The sequence below is a fragment of the Argiope bruennichi genome, chromosome 8 (genome assembly GCF_947563725.1).
Source record: "Argiope bruennichi chromosome 8, qqArgBrue1.1, whole genome shotgun sequence".
Taxonomy (NCBI): Eukaryota; Metazoa; Arthropoda; class Arachnida; order Araneae; family Araneidae; genus Argiope; species Argiope bruennichi.
Genome location: NC_079158.1, coordinates 21,437,528 through 21,458,865, shown reverse-complemented (window position 1 = coordinate 21,458,865; position 21,338 = coordinate 21,437,528). Strand labels below are relative to the sequence as shown.

General features: G+C 26.9%; 1 protein-coding gene across 1 annotated transcript; it reads left to right on the top strand.

Annotated features, from left to right (window-relative positions):
* The first annotated feature begins 1,897 nt into the window (after positions 1-1,897).
* On the top strand, positions 1,898-20,553 carry LOC129981082 (troponin C). The gene is made up of 5 exons (XM_056091730.1): positions 1,898-2,054; positions 6,951-6,981; positions 14,241-14,384; positions 17,305-17,556; positions 20,195-20,553. Exons 1-5 carry the CDS (start codon positions 2,052-2,054, stop codon positions 20,221-20,223), a joined length of 459 nt encoding a protein of 152 aa, XP_055947705.1. The 5' UTR covers positions 1,898-2,051; the 3' UTR covers positions 20,224-20,553.
* Positions 20,554-21,338: the final 785 nt, after the last annotated feature.

Here is a 21,338-nt window from a genome sequence, read left to right as displayed (position 1 = left end):
CTTTGTTCAATATTACGTCACAAATAGGTTCCAAAACAGCACTCCCTGTTAAGAAATTTAGTATAATTAAACATAGTAATATAAGTATAAAAAACATATATATAGAAATATAACAAAATAAAGAAATATATAAAAAATATAACAGGTATGAAATAGAAGATACAAGTTTAAGTGCAGTTTAAACAAAATTGAAACAACTAATAAATAATTCTTTAAGAGCATCATGGAACGCAAAATTGAACATCAAAAAATGTGAATATCAATATCATAAACGTCTAATATTAAATTCTTTTAACAATTGGTACAATTCATATAAAAAATGACAGAACATATTTATTTTAACATGAAATATACAATAGGTATATAAAAAAATGGAAGCCCCATAAAAAGATATATAAAATAAAATTATATATATTATAAAATAAATTATTATAAATATACATTATAAAATATTATAAATTTTTATAATAAAATTATTTTATAAAGGATACTATAAATTAAAAACATTTTTTATTTATACATTCATTATGAAAATATTTTGCAAAACATATCTTTATAATATTTTTATAGAATTTAAAAAAATTTATATTTCTATATTTTCCTTAAACTTTTTTTATATTTTATTTATTTTAGAAAATATTAGAAAACATAGACAAGACAATAGCAAGTTTATAAGAATCACAAACATCTTGAAAAAGTAGGTAAAAGTACAATGGTTGCTACTATACTCTTCTAAGAGGAAAATATAGTGAGACAAAAGGGAAGTGTTAATAAATAGCATATATATATATATATATATATATATATATATATATATATATATATATATATAATTATTCATGATCACTAACATATAAACATATAATTAAGAAATTAGTCATTGTGATTTATTTCAATATTTCATTCTGTGAACAAAAGCAAAATTTAAACAAAAAATCATGTTACTTGCCATCTATCAGTTACCAATTTACTCATCAATAACGAACTCTACTGTCACATTTTTTTTTTTTCAAATATCAGTTTTAACCATTTATTCCTTTAAATTAAAAAAAAAATGTTTTTATGTTACATATATAATATTTTAGCCTTATTTTTATTTTTTCTAAAAAAAAAATTATGTTTTATTTACTGTTAAATTGCTGAAATTCGTCTTTATCTGAAGCTAAAGGATGAAACTCAATACATCAGAATTTTTTTTATCACATTTCTACAGCATATAGTTAAACTTTTCTTAAAATAAGTTTCAATATTAAAAAATTAGTCTTCTAAAGTTATTAATTCACGAGTTCTGTTTAAAAGAGTAACAGAGGCTATTTTTCGATATGACGTCCAATGCTTTATAGAACCATTAATGTCGCGAAAGCAATTGTTTTTTTATATATGAATCATTATTTACACTTATGTTTAAATATCATATTTAGTGTAATTTGAATTTGATCTAATGAATTAAAATTTGGACAAGAATTATATAGCCTTCAGCTTTTTCTTATTTAATAATTTTTTAAAAAACTGTTCAATACTAAAGTATTGTCATTTTGCTCTAAAATTATTTATTGATTCACTAGAAACAGGTGTCATGCGGGGATATCTTGTTTACATAATTTCTAAGAATGAAAACAATGAATACCCCGAAGTAACCCACCACCAAAAGAATGCAAACTGCGTCACTAAGCCTAATGTCACCTGCATAATTAGAAAAAAAAATACACTAAAAAGAACACTGGAGTTCTCTTGAGTAGTCGATACGAACGCATCACACAGCTTGGAGGCAGTAAAAAAGAAAAGAAAAGTTTGAAACATCCGAAGAAAAATCGGCCAACAATTCTAAATTTAAACGTTCGCATTCGGAAACACTAGACGACCTTGCTTTCGGGATTTACCACGTGACCTGTACGAAAATGGGGTGTTTCGGGAGGGCTTCCCATCCGCCCCAGCGAAACTGAGACCCCGCACGAAGAGGGAAGTTCGGCCGCAAATACCACTCGCCGTTTCTCTGCTTCAGTTTCTTTTGTCCCTATTCCACGCACAGGGAGCTAATCTAAGCCATCAAAATGGTAAGTGACAAAGTCCCTTCGTCTAACGCGATCTAATGGTTTGATAACTAATGCCTGTGTTTTATGCCGTTATGCTGCTGGATATTGGATAAATACGAAGCCTAGTTAAGAAAACAACTGCTCAATGCAGAAGAAATACCAGTGTCATACCACTAAATCTTCCTTTGCATTGGTATCTTCTAGTAGAAGCATCAGCGTTTTAATGTCCTAAATGCAACTGTCTCTTTCACATATTTTTACTAAGTATCTATGATTTATGACAAAATTTCAAATGTTTTCAGATGGCTAATTTCTCTCCTAAAATTCTCCAAGTTAAGGTTTTTCTATTTCTGAAAGATGTAGCGGTTGATTGCCTCATTTAAGTACATTCATTTCACTCGCTGACAATAATCTGAGTCAGAAGAATCCTCACTCATAATTAGTGTCGTGATGTCTTGGCATTTTGCATTTTACACAATTGGACAGTTGCAACATTAACTGCTTTGCTTTATGCCTCTTACAGAATTCGCTTGATTTAAAAAAAAGTCCTTATTGGGAAAATACTTTTTAAATAAATTCAGATAAATCAGAATGCTTCTCATAATATCATATGTTTCTTATCTAAAAAAAGTTATATATGTAAATGAACAATTGGAATACCCCCCCCCCCTCCGGAACTTCTAAGATACTAACACAAAATGGCACATTTTATGCCTCATAGTATAAAGGGGGAAATAATGAAGGAAATTAAACAAGGATTTTGGATGCCTCCTTTATCCCTGATAGGATTCACAATTTGATATAGATTTATAAAGTTGACGATACGATAATGTGCAAAATATCTTCTTCTTAAATTTTGTTTTCCACATTCTTTCAATTACACAGACCAATAGACGGTCAAACCTTTGACGACTTCGTTCAATAGGTGAGAAATCTACAGTTGTAGAGATAAATTTATCATATCCTATCCGTCCAATCCTATCCATTTAGCTATTTTGGCTCTTTTATCTTGTTAACATGGACATAGAACAATGAACAAACAAACTCCTTATAAAAGGATTTCGTTCGACATTTGCTAAAACTCTACAAATTTCATGAAAAAATTACTAAATTTCATGCTTGTATCTCGTTGCAGTTTTGGGTTATCACATTCATATATAGACAGATAGACGTAGAACTAAAAATATGTTTTTTATTCTGTGAAGTCTGAAACAAAGAAATTCATCAATATTTCGTGGTCTATTTTCTCCCATGATTTCAGGGCTTTCTTTTTATATGCTTCCTATACGGCAAAAGTAAATATGGTAAATTTAGCCTTAAGCTTTCATTAACTAATTTAACTTAACTAAATTATTCTTTAAAGTACCATTGAGATTTTTATGAAATGCATTCATTTTTAAAATTGCTTTATGTAACTAAAATATTGTATATGAATGTAGTTTTCTCATAACTCGTTTTATCTTTCCTCTTCTTTCAATGACAATATTCAAAATTCTCACTTCACCAATTTAAAATGTCTTTATAAACTGCTTTCAAACTAATTATATGAAAAAAAAAATCTGGAAAAAGATGATGTATGGCGTACAGATTCTATCTCGAATAAAACGTTTGCAACGTCAAATAAGGTAGTTGGTATTTTTAAAAACAAAATATCGGTATGAATTCTTTATACAAGATGTAAATAAATTCATCGAACTTAGAAAATAAAATCTCTAAATTTTCTAAGCACCTTTGAAGAAAATTTGAATTTTGGCACATTATGTTTGGCAACTCTCTGACTTTCAATGGTCAATTCTAAGTTTTGATTTTATCTTTGGCGATTTTTTATAAATGCTTATTATTCACAAAAAAGAAGATTTTAAACCAATTCCATACACTTTTCTCAATATTTCTTGATTTTGGCATATAATACAAGCGCACTTATCTCTCTAACAAGGTATTTAAACTCACTTATTCTATATAAATAAACAGCCAATGCAAATGTATTCAAACCTTTTATATTTCTCAAAGATTATTAGTGTTTCTAATGACAATGACAATTCTTACATTCCTCTTTTGATTTATCTTCATATTATATGCTATTCTATGTTTCAGTCCTATTATTATTATATGACCTAAATAAGAATATAGGCTAGATAATAGGAATTGGGGGGGGTGTTGATTAATCTGTAGTCTAGCGATAGTAAAATAAATTATTTGCTGATTTCTGAGAATAATATTGAAAGACAAATTCCTAATTAATGAAGAATTATTATAATAAATTTTACAACTGAATATACAGACAATTATTAAATGCATTTTTGTACCCTTTTCAGAAAATGTTAAAGAATAAATAGTTCATCCCGATTTAGAGACTAAATTATAAAGAATACAAAAATTGCGTTTAATTTAATAATTAAAAATATATAAAGAGCAATTTAATTTTATATTGGAGGATATTAAGTTAAGCCCTCCACTGATGATAAAAAATGATTGAAAAAATGCTTAAAAGCATAACAACAACAACAACAAAAAAATAGTTTAGACTTACAATTCTTTAAGTATTAAGATTAGTTCTCATCTTTTCTTTTTTTTTTCAAATATATTTACAAATAGATACGACAATTTATTGGTAGCAAAATTTGATTCTGTCACCAATTTTCTATCTTAAGACTGGATGAATGAAGTATTGAATAAAATATTTTAAAGTTTGAAGCAGCGCTATTTTTTTTTAAAAAAAAGACATGCTTTTATATATTAATTATAAATACCGCCAATTATTTAAGAGAAAATTTTAATAATAAATTTAATTTTAAAAAAGTTTTCCAAAGCGCTCTTATATAAGTATACTAAATATCAGAATTTTTTACAATTTATATTCTTTTTTTTAATATTGAAATGTATTGTTTCGTAAACTGATTACCAAGTGACACAACTGGTATGGAATTAAAATTTAATTTTATTAATGAGTAGATGATAACATTGTAAAAGTAAAAAAAGTAAATAAATGTTATAAAGTTAAAATAAAAAATAATGCCATCTAAAACACAAAAATTTATTTCTGTAAGTATCAAGAAGTGAGCGAAAAATTTATTTCAAAATCCTATCTCTACAAACATGAAATAATCAAGTTAAATAAAAATATTATAAAAATTATTTTATTTCGAAAATATGGAGTTACATTCGTGTGATTATTCGTGCGATTATAATACCTAGAATTCGAAACAATTTTAATTAGTCTTACTAGTCCTTTATTTATTATCCAGCACTAATAAATAAACTCGCTCAATTTTCAATATATTTGTTAGAAAGCTAATTAAATTATCTAACCAAATAATCGATGTAACAAATATTGCAGTTATATTGATAAAAATAATGATAGAATTTTTAATTACTATTACCATTATGCGTTAATATCATAATAATAATGATAATAAAAATTAATCAAAAGTAATCAATTAGAAAAAATTAACAAGGTACACAAAAAATGCCACCATAATTAATTTGCATTTCTGTTTAATTAATCATTAATTTTTCCTTAGCTAATAGCATCAACTACAATTTTCCATAAATATGGAAATCTCAACAGCATGATAATTTTTAGAATTCTAACTACAAAACAGTCTTTTTTTTAAAAAAACTGTTTATGAAATATCTATGTGCTGTTAAAATTTTAAAATTGGCCACACTTCTAGAAATATTAAGATGAAATAACTGTTTTTTTTTACTTTTTATTCAATATCTAATTTAATAATCAAAGTTTTTAATATAAATAAGTTTGTATTAAACAGATATGAAATAAATAATTTTTTTAAATTGAAAATAAGAAATATAATTTTCCCAACTTCTTTTTAATATTTTTAAAGTATTTATTTTTAAAAAATACCACACATAGTTAACAATTTTATGAAACGTGTTTCTTTTTGCCCAGTTAGACAGCTAATAATTTTTGTATTTTTAAAAATTTATAAAAACTCGTCTTCTGTTTGAATAAAATAAGTTTATTATTAATGAATAATTATTAATGGAGTTCTTATCATTTCAAGAATATAACCGAAAAAATAGCTTCCAGAGGACAGAATCAACATTTTACACATTAAATGATTTCTTAAATTTGATTTTCAAATATCTGTCAATTAATAATATTTTCTAGCCTAATCAATCATATAAAATTTCATTAATGAAATTATTTAGCATTATATTTTTGGGTTTCAGTCCGTCAATCCATTAGGTTTGCGTCCTAATTATTTTAATTTTTATACATTAATTTTACTAAGATTTTTGCACATGATTTCTTAGTAAATTTTGAAATTCTGTAAAAATTTATCGATGTAGAATGGAAACATTCGAACTTTATCTGCTTAAATATGAAATAAAAAATAATATGTTTCTTGATATAATTATGTTTGGCAATAAAAAATAAATATCAATGAAAGATTTAGCAATTTTTTAAAAAGGAAATACCCTTGACTTTTGAAAAAAATTTATGGTGATGACTAAATTCTTGTAAAATTTATTTTGCATCATGCATAAAAAATTCATGGACTTTAAGGAAACAGTTTAAGATTTCTTCTCAATCGATTCATTTCTTAAATTATATTTTTTTGCATGCGAGGGCTTAGTTGCCTCTTAAATATCTCAAATAAATCCCATGTAATATGGTGTGTAAGATTAGAGAAATTTTAACTTCTATTTAATCTTAATCATCTAAATAACTTTCTTATTAATCGTTATATATAAGTCATCCAAACGAATATATAACACAAATATTTCTTATTTTACAATTTTAATTTTATTTGCTTTAAAATAGGTTGTCATGTAATAAGCCGAGTTGGGAAAAAAATCTTTAATTTTGCACTGTCTTAATACGCATTTTTATTGTTTTTACAATTTGAAAAGTTTTGTCTTCCTCTCATATATTTCATCTTTTTATTACAGGTTGAAGAACTGAGCAAGGAACAAGTCGAAAGTAAGTAAAAAAATACTTTAGCTTGACATTATTTTGGTCGATCATCAAGTAATAACATTATTTTTTTATCTCTTGTATATGGATTGTTAATACAAGATTATCGAATGATGTAATATGCAGTATTTAACACCTCTGGTGAATCATTACTTTAATGCAGGTCTTTACAAGGTTTTTCTTACTAAACGCTTTTCATGAGGAAAATGGCTATAATTTACAAAGGTCTTTTGCGAGTTTCTGCTTCAACTTCCTCCACCTTAATGTCTTTAACGTATTATAGTATTCCCAGCATAAAATATATAAGAAATATAAACATTAAAAGGGAACAAAATATAATTTATGATAGTTATTCTATAGAATTAAATTAATTTTAATGTAACAACAATATTTGCATAGAAAATTAAAAAATGCACTATACGGCACTCAAAGTTAAGAATTTTTGCTTCACAATATAATGCTTTCAAATAATATTAATACTTTAAATATCACACAAATAAAAAACCAATATTAAATAAAATTCCGACCATTACTTAAAATGAAAAAATATATAAATAAAAATAAAATCATAAGTATTTTATTCTTGACAGATTAATTTACGATGCATATATAAAGAAACAGATATCAAAAAATAGTAATAGCAGAGGCTTTCCGCATATTACTGATACTAAATTGATTTTTTTTCTATTTATGGATTTAAAATTAATACTTATTTCAATAATAAATCATTCCTTAAAATCATTCCTTGACTAAAATTTTGAATGATTCTTTCGCTCACGAATTCGAATTGAAAAATTTTTACCATCAGAAGCAATTTTTATGTTTTTAATGTCAAAATAATCAAATTTTTCCCAATAAAAATTTTTCATGAATTCGATGAAATATTGAAATTTCATCTGAGGTGGTTAGCTCATTATTTAAAGTATTTTCAAAGAAAAACTGGAATTTTAATAAATAATAATAATAATACAGCTTAAGATTATTCCTGTTCGTTGATCACGTGAGAATTTACCAAAAAGATTTAAATGAATATGAAACGAAGAAAAACTTGAGAAAAAAACCAAATTTTATTTAATAAGGCATAGAATAAAATAAGCTGTACTTTTATGAAGATAATTTTTTGCTTTAAACTAAGATACTCCAAACAAAAAAATTAATTATTTTGACAAAAAATTTCTAAAATTGATTAATTTTAGAAGGCATTTTCATAAAAAAGCTATGACATTAGGAAATGATACAAAACCTATAGAAATATACATCTCATATCCTTCAAATCCTTTAAGAGCCTGATCATATACATTTTTGTTATTGTTGTGGTTGTTTCTGCAATAATGCAAGAAAAAAAATTGGGGAGGGAGATATATTTTTGCTAAAAATTTCTCTTGACATTATCATATAATTATGTATTAAATTCAATAAAATCAAACATTTGAAAATTAAAATTAATTAAAAAGGAAATTGTTAAAAATATTTCTCAGATAGGTACTTAAGGACTTAAAAAAATTTTTAATACAAGATGTGAAACTAATATGTTCTTTAAAATGCTGGAAATATATTTAATGCACTTAGGCTTTAATTAAGGAATTTTCAAAAATAAATCACAAAAAATATATAAAAAGAAATTCATATAAATTTCTTCTTTTCATTTCAGTTTGAATTTAAATAAATTTAACGTAACATTATTAAAATAAATGTCATTTTTCGGAAAAGATTTCTTTCATTGGTTAAGGTTTAAAAATGTATTGATCAAGTTAAAAAAATACCGAATTTTGAATTAACTTCTTCTTATCAGTAAAGAAAAATAATTATGAATAGAGTTTAGATTTTGAACGAAAATTTTTCAGCTCATGAATTTATAATTTATGTATTAAATACAGCCTTCATTAAATGCAGATTTATAAAAAATTACCAAAAATCATGCCCTCTAAATAAAATATTGAAGAAAGTTTTCTATAATATTTAAAATATATACATCACTGATTTCATAAAAATTAAATACCATGGTATTTTTATAATTAAAAAGTTTTCCAAGTTAAAAAAAATATAAATTTAAAAATTAATTTTGCTCTTTTACCAACAAGAATAATGTTTACACAAAAGAAAGAAAGAAAAAGAATTATCTAATGAATATTAATAATCTTAAAACGAACTCAGTCGATAGTTGATTTATATAAAAAAAGTCGCCACGTAATTTCATGAAAATTCTACACTCATTTCCAAAAATTATCTTAGGGAATTCTGAAAAGGTGCAACTCAAACCTCAAACTCCAGATATCTAAACATCTCTTGGAATTAGGTAAGAGAGTCGAGAATTATTTTTAGCCGACTCGAAGCGGATCTAGATGGAAGAGAAAGAATGCCATTCCGCTATTTCTATATTCAGAATAGTGTCTCTCTGAATTCCTCGCGGTGCACCCAAGTACCCGGATCTATCCCTACCATGCCAAGAACTAAAAACCGATTTGCCGACTTAATAATACGGTTGACATAGAAAAGGGAATGACAATAACAAGATCGAATGACATTCATTGAATGCTGCAAACGATTTTCTTAGCTAATCCCAATAATTGCTTAAAAACTATTCGACAGCAGATAAAGTATGGTGAAAATTTTAAATAAATAAAGTTCTTTTTTCATTTAGTTCATTTGTTCATTCATAAGTAGATACAAAAATAGAGCTATATAAATAATTTCTGTACATTATATCGAACTTTAGAAATTTTGATTGTCCCCATTTCGAGTTTTCACTGCAACTATCGAATCTAACAAAACTTCTTAATTTCTTTACTATTCGCAACATTTTCTATATTATTTAATTCTAATTCCTACATTCTATCCCAATATCCACACACAGTAATTAGTTTTTTTTATTATTATTATTTTAGAAAAAAAATAATTATTATCAGTAAATCAATGAAAGTAAAGAGACTTTATTTCTCAAGACGAAAAAAAAAAAATTAAATAAATAAATAAAATTCATTCAAATTATTTCTTATGCAATTCTTTTAATCTAAAATCGTTCACCCGTACGAAAGATATAATTTATATATTAAACAGAATATAAATTCATTAAACATAATTTTAGGCTATTTTAATATTAAAAAAATGAATAATTTTGGGCAATTTTTCAGGAAAAAAAAGTAATTTGATATGCTTTAACCTTTTCATATATCAAAATTTTAAATATCATCTTTAATTATAATTCTTTTAATTTTGCTTTTAAATGTAGATTATATCTCGATAACGAATTTCCAAATTACTTTTAAAACAAATTTATGTTACTTTTGTTTACCATGAGAAAAGTGAGTAAATTTCAATTTACATGAAAATATTAATTTTTTACCTTTTAGATCGAAAAGATTACAATAATATAAAAAACTACTCGTAGCTTATAGACATATTTCGTTGCAATTTTTTTTCCCAAGTAATAAATTTTCATTAAAGTTTCTTTTAATTCTGATAATCATAAAAAATACTCAAAATTTAATATTCATATAAACATTTCAAATCTGATATATCTAAAATCTCAGTAACATCTTTAATATATTTGTAATTGTATTTAAATTATATGTTGTACTTCATATCAATTTTTATATTAAAAATTGTAAATATAAAATGTAACTTAATATTTCATAATTCTATTCAAAATAAAATTATAAATTAATTTTTGCATTATCTTTATATTTGAAAAATAATAAAAATAGTATTAAAGTTCAGCGTGATGAATATTATAAGATAGCACAAACACTTCGCAGAGCTTTGTGCCTGAAAGTACTCCGTGTAAAGGAAAAATTATACAATGCTTCTTTAGATGCAAAATTAAAGTTAGATAAGAAAATTCAGTCAAAGTTCAAAAGTCTAGTTTTAAATAGTTTTACACAATCTCAAAAGCCAAAGGAATTTTTAATTTAATCTGTTTTATTGTTTATAAAATTCGAAAAAAGATCTTAAAAAAAGACTGATATTTTTTTCCTATAAAATATGAAGTGCTTTAAGCAATAAAATAGCAACTAACAAAGTTTTCTTGTAAGAGTAAAATATTCTTGCTATAAAAACTATCCAGTGTATGTTTGTATAATGAATCAATCTTCAAAAAGAAAAATATTTATATTAAATCATCTCATAAAACACAAAAATTTAAGAAAATTCGAAAAAAAAAATTTTGAAGAAAATTTCGCACATAAACTGTACTGAGAAGAATAGTTTTTTTCGTAAAATAAATATTTACTTTTACAACTGACAAACCCATATTAGCAACCCCAACAGGTAGATGAAAGCTTCCGGCCCCTTGCGCTTACCGCTGCAAAGTATCTCAAGATATAAATAATCCGAGGTTCGGGTTGTCAGTGATGCCAAATTTGGCGTCGTTTCCAAAGGGGGAGTTCAGTTACGGATGACGTTTGAACTTTGCCTTTCAATTGTCTTTTCTCCACAATTGTCTCTTCTGCTTCCATTTCAAGGCATGAGAAATATTTTGAGCAAATGCGTCGCAATTTTAAAATTAGGAATCTTTATAGACAGAAATAAATTGGATTAATTGTTGGCACAAAAACTCAAAAAATATCTTTGACAAAAGTTTGTCTAAATTCCATTAAGAAATGCATTGTTTTTACCCTTAGAACAGTAACACTACTGTCAAATTATTTATTCCTAATTCAATCAGATGCCAGAATAATTTTTAAAGTCAATACAGAATATATCTGAATTATACTTAATTTTTAAAAAATGTTACAAATCATATTTGATGTTTGATTTGTTCATTAAACCTCGTTTTGATATACGCCTAAGATTTAGTTGGAATTAAGAGATATTTTCAAAAAGTTAGTAGATGTGGTAAAATATAAAAATAATTGCATGGCAGCCTTCAAATCATTTTTAAAATTGATAATAAATGAAAAATAAAATGGATGATGAAAACGATAATGAAGATATTAAAATTTGATGGAAGTCATTTGACTCCCATTGTGTGTGTGCGTGTACTTTTTATCTTCTCTTTATAACAGAACAAAATAAACGACTTAAAAGAGGCTTGTTAAATGAAATTTGCCATAAAATATTTTCCATCAGCTTCCGACTAGAAATTTATTCATACGTTTGCAATACAGCATATATACATCACACAAAAGCATCATTAAGATATTTCTAATTTATCAAACAATTGAAACAAAATTATTAGATTTAGATATAGACTTCATTCGAACATATTCTTTTATTAATTCTGAATGTTATTTTATGCATAAAATAGAATAATAAAATGGAATAATATGCATAAAATAAATTGGTCATTGTTGGTAAGCACAAGTAACGGCGCTCTTGCATTTTTTAGAAGAGCCCCTTAATTATGTCTCGTATAAATTTATAATTCAGTGATGCAGTAACGATTAAAATAATATCACTGAATAAAAAAAAAGTTTTTTTTTCAAGATACTTTTTTTTATTTTTAACATTTTTTTACTTTTTAGTCTTCTAAATATATTATATAATTCATTAACACAAGTAATATAACGGTAGCTTATAATCAATTTTCTTTTAATATACACTACAGGACAGAATCGTTGGCATGAAATTTAATTTTAATTATAATCAACTTAGTAATTGCTAATTAAATTGTTAACATCTTAAAATATTATATTTTGACCGGAAATACGCAACAGTCCCGAAAATTCCAAATACTAGTTGTAGAGCTGGTTGTGTGTATTTAAGCCAAGGAAAGATGCCTTCTTGTCTCTTTTCTTATTTATTTTGCACACATACACATATAACAACACATGGACGATGACTTCACACATATAAGGTAACACATAATACTATATACAATTAAAGTAGAAATTGCCGCTAACAAAGAGCGAACGAATACTTCTTTTTGCCGCTAACAAAAGAGCGAGCGGTGCCTACTTGCACCAGTTTCACACCAACTCTCAGGGAGAAGTGTCTACAAAAACAGCTTAAGTGCGCTTCCCCCACATTCCAAACATACATATGGGTTAGAGCATACTGCGCCATCTATATTCAGTATTAATCTTTACTGTATGAATAAATATACAAAGAATAAAAAATACAAATAAAGTAATTAAATAAAAACAAAATATTATAAATAATAAAATCACATAAACACTAGTCTATCAAAATTTGATTGCAGTAGATAACGAAACTCCATGAACATGAAAGAAATCATTAAATACCGGAGTAAAAAAAAATAGCATAGGCTTGATGCGATTATAAAGGTGCTAAACTGACTAGAAAAAAAACATTAGTATAAAATTAGATTCAGTAATAATAGGTTAGAAGAGAAAGTCAGAAAGTGCGCAAAAAAAAAAAAATTAAAAGCTACCCAAGGCTTTAAGAATAATTTTATCGTAAATAGGAAAAAAAAAAACATTGTAAAGACCGATAAAACAACCATAACTCTAAAATCTATATATCAGTGAAACTCGTGTTCGTATTCTGCATGAAAAGTTAAGAATTATATAGAAATATTAGTGCTAAAGTTGGATTAAATGTTTTTTGTGCTTGAGTAGTTCTGCAAATACACAACACACACAGTGAAAGAATAATATACATTCATTTAACTTCAGTGTTCTCATTTTATTTTGCAAATATGGAATATTATAATTTGATTTTAAGCTCATTTTCTTAAATATTAGATTATAGTAGTTTCGGTTTTATGTTTGTGCGCATTATTTATGAAAATGGACTGTATTAGTATAATTAATTCTTAATTTCACTTCATCTTGATTAATTTAGTGTAATTTTGATTCCGTAATAATGATGCCATCTGGATTTGAATATGGGAAAAACTGAATTTGAGGTTCCATGATATTTATAATAATAAATTACAAATTAAATACTAAACAACAGAAAAATTATTAAAAAAATATTTTTAGTGTGATAGTAAAAATGTGTTTTTATAAACTGTTTCTTATTGCATTTGTTTTTAATCTGTTTATTCATTATTCATTTTAGTAACCATCTTTAATTCAGTTCTTTATAGGATAATTTTGATTCTGTAATAATTGTGCTTTGAATATGAGAAAATTGAATTGGAGATTCCATGATATTTATAACAACAGAAACTAAACAACGGAAAACTACAAAAAAATTATTTTTAATGTTTTAATAAGAATGTATTTTTATAATCTGTTCTTATTGCATTTGTTTTTAATATATTTATTCATTATTTCTTTTAGTAACCATATTTTGTTCAGTTCTTTTGTTGCTGTTCTTCAAAACTCTTTCTAATTTACTTTTTTTTTCTTCCCCTGCAGTGTTGAAGAAGGCCTTCGACATGTTCGACAAAGACAAGAAAGGGTCCATCAACACAAACATGGTTGCCACCATCTTGAGGACACTCGGACAAACGTTCGTGGAAAGCGAGTTAAGAGAACTAATACAAGAAATCGACGTGGACGGTCAGTAGAAGCAATGTAGATTGTTTTATTTTTGAATTATCAAAAGCATTTAGAGTACTTTTGATAAAAAAAATCGAATCAAAGTGAGAATCTGTTGGTTATTGTAATAGCATAGAAATACAATTAAATATTTTGACATATTATACTTTCGAATGATGCCATTTTTCAAATTTAGTTAAATAGTGCTAGTTTGTTAGGGAAAAAATAATAAAGAATCGAGAATATATCTCAATAAAAAATATCAAAATGACTTTTTCAGTTTATAGATATATAGTCATTCACAAATTAAGGTATCTAAATAAAAAAAATACTAAAATTACGATGTTGGATTACTTCTCCGTGTTTTGATGAAAGATTTTATTTCATGACAGCAGATATTTTGGAAAAGTAAAATACAGTTTTAAATAATACTTTTCCACCTTCGTTTATTCAGCATTAAAAATAATTATAAATCTTTGTATCTTGGTTTTCATCTAACTGCAGATATATAAAAATAATATATATTTTACAAAGATTTTGTTCTTATTCTGATTTAACATTAGTATTTTTAAGAATACATTCATTAAGAAATAGGGCAGAACATTGTTTGTTTTTTTAATCTTGTTTTTTTTTAAATCTTTTTAGTCTCAAAAATATTTTTATGGCCGTAAAAAAAAAAAAAAAAAAAAAAAATCGCTAGAATGAGACTCAAAAACAATCTCAATCAGTTCATTCTGAACTTCCTTTATCACACTTGGCACGGATTCGAGACAATCTAATGGAAAAGGTGACATTTAAAACGACTGCGCAGTAGTGCAAAATTAGCCCATTTTCTATTATGTAATTGTTTTAAACGTAAATAAATAGACATTAGCTTAATGAGTTTCTCTACACGTGTATACTGATGAGTAACCAATAGATTTCATTGTTGGGAATCAGAGTGCTAAAAGAAGGCTTGCAGATCACCAAAAATGGCTCTCAAGTTTTTGTACTTCGCAAATTTGTCATTCATAAGTTAAGAGAAATATTTAAAAAATTGTTACATTAATTTTTAAGAGAAGTTACAGTCCGTTTCCCGAATGATATTTTTTATTAATTTGTTTATAAAAATATATTTGCATTTAAAGTTATTTTAACTACAAGGTTTTTGTAAAATTTTCTTCAAGTCACAACACAAGTTAAACAAATAAATAAATATTACCTCTTTTTATACAAAGCATTAACGTAAATTAATCTCGTGAATCTAATACTATATTCGATAGATTTCAATTATATACTTGATTTTACTATCATTAAATAAAGTAGCATAGTATTTACTTTAAATTATAGTGCATCTAATAGTTTAATGATTAAAAAAATACTTTTTATTGGTTTAATAAATATTTTATTTATGTTAAGCACATGTTTTCTGTTGCTTCATAACATATTTTATGAAAGCAAATAAATATGGATACGTAAATCAATTTTTGTTGAAAATAAAAATTTAATGTTAGTCCTTCGAATACAATATGTGAAGAAATATTCTATTTTCATTGTTTGAGAAACCTTGTAGACTATTTGAGATATTGCGATGAGCAACAATAAAAATGGAGCTTTGTTTTTGTGTTTTACTTAGAAAGCTAATTGGGTATTAAAAATATAGGAGAACATTGAAAAAAGTAAGAAAAAAAATACAATTCAGGAATTTCAAATTCATAACTTTATTGATGCTTTTTTAAAACTCAGAACTAGTATGTTGGAAAATTTTTACAAAAATATAAATTTCAGTGAAAGAGATGAAAATATTTTTTTCAAAAATTGCAAATTACAAAATAAATAGCGCATAACTATTTTTTAAAATTCCTGTATACAGTGCTAACATTATTACTTCATATGAAAACTTATAAAATTTCATATATCAAGTAAAATAAATAAATAAATTAATTGGTTATTGAATACCCTCACAGCAATTTTTTTCAAGCTTAGTACACTTGTGTCATAGTTTCTACCAGTCCAAAATATATTTAAAATCATTTTCTGGAATCTTGTTCTGATTTGATGTAATTTTCATTATATTGATAGATTTAATCAATATTATCAGAGAATATGGTTTTGAAAGTGAGAAATATTTTAAAAAAAATTACAATATGTCATATCTTACTGCTTTCATTTGTTTCTCTTTGGGAGGCAGAATAGATGAATTGTTGCAACGCTCTTCAGATAATTTTTTTATGAATGGCTTCGAGAAATGTCACAAAATACTTTAATAATATTTTCTAATAATATTTAGGAGATATAGTTTGGATTTCATAATAATTTGTTGCCTAAAAAATGGAATGTGGATATTTTATTTATTATCAATCAAGTATATTACATTTTTAAAAACTATCATTTTCAATAAACTATCATTCTCAAAAGCTTGTAGTGACATTTCGATATTTTTGTAGCAAATATTTAATTGCGACATTTGCTCTACATTCAATACGCTGTCAACTTGTCTTTACTCCACATACGTCAGTTTATTTAAAAACGATAATAGAATATAAAATATGAATTATTCATGCTATGTCTGGAAAAGTAAAAACTTCTAGAAATAATTTTATTATTGTTTTCTTGAGAATGTTCACTTTAAATCAACTATTTTCTGAAACTTTTTATCATAATATCTGGAGGCGGGGGAAAACATCGATATAATTTAACCCTTTGGATACTGTGAACTGAGCATTCCCAACACACACAAACACACAAAATTGTACGAACACATGAAAAGAATATAGATTTCTAGACGAACTCATTTTCAATAGAAACGATTATGATTAGGACGAGTGCGTGACATTGGACGGTTCTAAGGTAACATTTTCTTAGAAATGTTAGATTCTTCTGTTAAATTATCATTTTAAATGCTATGTTTTGTATTTTAAAAGATATTATATGGATTGTTATTCTTTGTTGTGCTCTATAGGCAGCGGTGAGTTAGAGTTCGATGAGTTCTTGGCACTGACATCCAGGTTCTTGGTAGAAGAAGACGCGGAGGCCATGCAGGAAGAGTTAAGGGAAGCGTTTCGTATGTACGATAAAGAAGGGAACGGGTATATTAATGTTGCGGACTTACGAGAGATCTTGCGAGCTCTCGATGACAAGCTGACGGAAGATGAGTTAGATGAAATGATCGCTGAGATTGATACTGACGGTTCCGGAACCGTCGACTTCGATGGTGAGTATTTTTTTCGGTGGTTCTTTCTTTATGATTTTATATGATTAGATACATTTAGTCACACATTTGGATGAAATGAAACAAGATTGTGGATTGAAGAATAAATGAAAGATTGTGTTAAAAACAATACTTCATGGAATGTAATTGCTCCTACACATTTTTATTCAAAATAATTGTACCAATTACAAATGACTATAACTTTCTTGAGAACAATGATAGAATCAAAGCATTGAGCACAATACTAAAGGGCCTTAAAGTTTTGTTTGGGTATATAGTCATTGATCTATGTGACTTTCCTTGGTCAAATGGGCAATATCCATTTGAAAGTTTATTTCGTTACCATATGATCCATTCTTTAAGTGTTCTTTCTTAACGTTTATATTGCACTCAAGGAAAACATTAAGGCATAGTCTAGTATATGTATCAATGAATATGAAAACGCATGAAGTATTTTTAAAAGATTTAAATAGTTGCATCTAGAACAAACATAAGAATATCTTTTGCTTATCAATGTTTCCAAATCTGCTTCACAATGAATCGAAATTCCACATGGATGTTGCTCAGGAGCGATTATTACGTGTGCAACAAAATTTGGAACCACTTTCTGTAAAATGTTCAAATTCTTTTTTATTATTGCTAGTTGGAAGTAGATTCTAGCCACTTATAACCGGTGCAATTGATTTGAATAACATGGTACCACACTAATATGTTTAGAAGAGTTTATATATGATATTTATACACATATATAGAATTAATATGTGTAAATGGAATTTGGATTTTAAAACTATACTAAATGCAAAAATTGTTATAAGACTCTGTTGTCCTAAGTTTTATATAAACGAGTAGTTTTTCATATATGTATGATGTGGCAGATTGCAAGCTCCATCTTTTCTATGCAATCATTATTCATTTCCTAATAAATTATTGTTAATACGTTCACTACCATAGCTTAACTTACCCGATAGTTATACAAATTCTATTCACTTTGCATCTCTTGCAAAAGAAGGATTTTACAGTCAATTTTTGCTGGATCCCTAGTCACATTGGCATTTCTGGAAACGAACTGGCAGATTCAGCGGCAAAATCAGCAACGAACTTTTTGTCTCAGGAACTTCCTTATTGTGATATCAAAAAGTTCTTCGCGAAACACAGTTTCTCTACTTGGCAATTAACGTGGGACCTGCGGACACAAAATAAACTGTGTTCCATCAAACCAACTATTGGATTGTGGTCTGTTCTCCCAACACGCGAGACTGATGTGAAATTGATTCGTCTCCGTATAGGTCATACGCGCTATACACACCGACATCTCATTTTTGGTGAGGTGGCGTCAAATTGCCCAACATACCATAAGGATTTTACTGTAAATCATATTTTAATTGAGTGTCCCGCTTTTAATCAAAATCGTGTTCATTTTTTAAAAACATCGTCATTAACCTTGCAGAACTTGGTGGGCGAGAGATACCACCCAAACATTTTTAAGTTTTTAAAATCTATTAACTTTTATATTTGCATTTGATATTGTGAACAATAGTTTTATCATTTTGGTCATTAGTTTCATATCATTCATCTAACATTCATTCAAACAAGTCTATCTTATAGTATTGCATTATTATACTATACATGCTTTTATTTCTATCTGCTTTTATATTTTAACTAATGTATAAAAAAACCATGTATTAATGTTTTACTTCTACTTTTATTTTTTACCATTTGCTTGGAGCAGCATGGCCAAATATGGCCCTTGCGCCACTAAATACCATAGACAACAACAACAACCATAGCTTACATCTATGAATCAAATCATCTACATAATTATGAGACCCTTCATTTACTATCTATTAACTACAATAGAGAAGGTATTATCTAATTAGACAGAAAAGGTGAATCCCAGGAGAGTTCTCGTGGCAACCCATATGTTAAAATTGCTCTGTATTTTTGAATCACCTTGTGCGTGTCTGCTCAAATTCATGTTGGCATACGATCGTCCATGCGATGCGCCTTCTTCTATGAATTTTTGTAGAGTTGATACTCACTATCTGACAGATTATTCGCGCAGATGCATCAGATCATCAGTGGCGCCACCAGTTGTCTTCAGTTAATAGGTTACATGAAGTAAAATGCCCTTCATGTTTTGGGGCAACTAAAATATGTGCTATTTGTGCAATTGTTAACTCAGATGACGAACTGTAATTAGTTACTAGGTTGGGCATCGATTGCAGTCGATTAATAGGCTCCATTAAATCCAGAGGCTGCTACTTATCGATGCGATTAGTTGCGCAAGTGGCGGCCGCAGCGGCCTGCTTTAAAGATCTTGGCTTCTGAACTGGAGGGTTGCAGGCTCGAGAACACGATTCCATTAAATAACCATCGTGTAAGCGGACGTGGTGCGTGCTAAATCCATCGGGGCCAATCGTCCTCCCGCTAGTGTGGGAAATATGGAGAAGGGGCGCCAACTTAGTTGTTGTCCTCGTCATCTGACCGCGCTCAAAATTGCGAAGTCCGTTCCAAAATATCCCTAGTGTTGCTTTAAAAGGGGGCGTTAATATTACTAAAATAAGCTAAATTAATTGCACAAGTGGGTATGGCTAATAGTGCTTAGACTTTCATTTATAAAAGTTTCTTTTCTTCCTTGCAGAGTTCATGGAAATGATGACTGGTGATTGAAGAACTTACCATCTGCAACTTTTATTGCGTCACTGGGGATGAGACCATCACAAAATAAAGATCCAAGAAAAGCAACCACGATACAAACTTCAGAGAGCTGGAAACATACATAATCATTTTCCTGTGTATAAACTTTAAATAGTATTGAAAAAATTTCTTTCATCATATATTTTGGGGGGGGGTGAAATGTGTTTACATTAATAATATCAACTTTTTAAAAAAAATGCGTGTTTGAAATAAATGAAATATGTACTTAGAGCCTACTTATTCAATGTAAAAACGTCAATTGATATAAAATGACTTTGGAAATAAAATCACTATTATTTTTTTCGTTGTTGTAATATGTGTGTCATTCTTGAGTTCACAATTTAAAACAGTCACAAAATGTCGTTCTTCAAACGTACACAGTGTAATGCATTTTGCAAAAAGCTACTAATACAAAGAAATGTCCCCAATGAATGGGAGATGCGTTTATTTCTTTAATTATTATAATTAGATATACACTTCCAGTTGCAAATCTTCGACAGATTAGATACACGAATATATATAAATACTTAGGCTTCTATAGAAGGGGATATTAAAAAGTTAGAATAATTAATTTTTTTTATATGGATCACATGGCGGAAAAGTGATAGTGAGTAATTTTTTTCTCTTACATTATTCTATAAGCATACAAAGCTTTATTTTTCTATTCATAAAATTTTCTCAAATATTAAAAAGACAAATTCACTGACTTAAACCACTTTTCCATGACCGGTGTTTGAATGAGATTTTCATTGTAATTTTATTGGATAATGCACATATTATGATAGATTATTAAAGTAGCAGAATCAGAAAATAATAATGCATTCATTGACTTTCATTAAATTTTAAAAAATCCTTAGATAATATCTTAATTGAAGTGTTTAAAAATTTGTTCAAAATGCATATCTTCTACATCTATACATATTTGCATATTTTCAAAATTTGTTCAAAATGCATATCTTCTACATCTATACATATTTGCATTTTTTCAAAATTTGTTCAGAATGAATATCTCCTACATCTATACATATTTGCATTTTTTCAAAATTTGTTCAGAATGAATATCTCCTACATCTATACATATTTGCATT